Below are 1,608 nucleotides of genomic sequence, written 5' to 3'. Positions count from 1 at the left end.
GCACTTGTATCTAGTCGGCAAAAAGTGAGGTTAGTTAATGGAATTTACAAAAATCTTTTTAAATACTTACTTGTTCTTCTTCGGTTGTCATTTTGCACCAATTTACCCTTCTTTATGGACGAAAATATATTAATAATCAGAAATTGGCAAGTCCCTCCCGAGAATTTGTTGGAAAGATCATACAAGCAAAAATAAGCGCAAACGTCAATCCGACGTCTATCAAATGTCAAACCGATTGCCAAACGCAAATCAGNGAAATCTTGTTAAATACTTACTTGTTCTTCTTCGGTTGTCATTTTGCACCAATTTACCCTTCTTTATGGACGAAAATATATTAATAATCAGAAATTAGCAAGTCCCTCCCGAGAATTTGTTGGAAAGATCATACAAGCAAAAATAAGCGCAAATGTCAATCCGACGTCTATCAAATGTCAAACCGATTGCCAAACGCAAATCAGCTGTTTAGTAAAGTTGCAAAAGCAGATGCTTTTGCTTTTATACAAAAACAAAACAATACAAGCAGAAAATAAACCAATCTCGAATGAAATGTAATAACCTATTTTCTAGAAATTATGTAAGGATTAACTTAACATTTCATTTTAAAATGTTACAAATGCCTTAACGGCTTACCAACGCTGTAATAAAATTCTTTTGTAAAGGATACGGAACAAAAACACAAGCGCCTGCTTCTAGTGCTGCTCTGACCTTGGCACAGTCGAGTCGACCTTGATGCAATTCACATTCCGCTGCCGCCAACACATTCTTGCATTCCTTGGCAATCGTTTTCGCTGTCGACGTACCATTCTTGCTTTCTTTTAATGTATTTATCGCGTAGGCCGCCGTGAAATTTGCCGATTCAAGAGTATCACATATAAGTTTGAATAAGTTTTGTGCACTAAACATCTCGCCATTGTTGGTATATTGGAGCTCCCTTGCCACCTGCAAGAGTTCGTGTGCTGTAGGAGTCCCACCCACAAGCATGCTTAGTGCAGTGAGCCCACAGGTGGGCCCCTCTTGTAGGATAACAGATACATTGCGCAGCTGACAGTGGAGAGGAGGCCTCTCCTCACATATGCGTGCCAAAAAACAGGCTTTCTGCAATTCTGGGTACTTCAGTGCCCAGGTACATGTTGGCAATTGCTGCTGAGATTGTTGGTTATGACGCGTGGGTAGATATTTCTGGGCAGTTGCTTGATTAAGTGTTGGCTGCGGCGGATTAGCAGGCAGGGCGTGCGACATTTATTTTGTGTGTAAATATTTAACTTTTTATTATTATATAATAGGAGTGCCGGGGCTTATCACACTTGCTTACGAGCACAATATCTTGTTAAACGGGAGCAGTTTATTTTTAGAACTGCCACATTTGAACCGAACCTTAAATAAATACGCTACTAGTCGCGCTCCGCTGATTACACACTTTTCCCACGGTCTACATTTGTCTCAATTCAAACACGCAAGCAAATAGATTTTAAGCGACTTGCTTTTGTGGCAGTTTCGTAAATGTTTACGAAAGATAAAATCAAGAAATGAGAAATACAGCGGCGCGCCATCTGTGTTTTGCACCGAATAATGGCAGGAAAAAAGAGTGAGAGCAAATCGTTACGTTTT

General features: G+C 39.8%; 1 protein-coding gene across 1 annotated transcript in view; it reads right to left on the bottom strand.

Annotated features, from left to right (window-relative positions):
• The window catches only part of LOC108376857 (UPF0692 protein CG33108), a 15,156-nt gene extending 13,677 nt beyond the window's left edge, over positions 1–1,479 (bottom strand). Inside the window, exon 1 of the mRNA XM_017633107.1 lies at positions 665–1,479. Coding sequence (XP_017488596.1) covers positions 665–1,239 — 575 coding nt within the window. The 5' untranslated portion in view covers positions 1,240–1,479. The remainder of the gene's footprint in view (positions 1–664) is intronic.
• Between the last annotated feature and the right edge of the window lie 129 nt (positions 1,480–1,608).

This window comes from Rhagoletis zephyria, unplaced genomic scaffold (genome assembly GCF_001687245.7).
Source record: "Rhagoletis zephyria isolate East Lansing unplaced genomic scaffold, Rhagoletis_zephyria_1.1 Rzeph_scaffold_11130, whole genome shotgun sequence".
In the NCBI taxonomy this organism is placed as follows: Eukaryota; Metazoa; Arthropoda; class Insecta; order Diptera; family Tephritidae; genus Rhagoletis; species Rhagoletis zephyria.
Note: the sequence above shows the minus strand (reverse complement) of the source record. Positions and strands in the feature narration are given on the sequence as shown.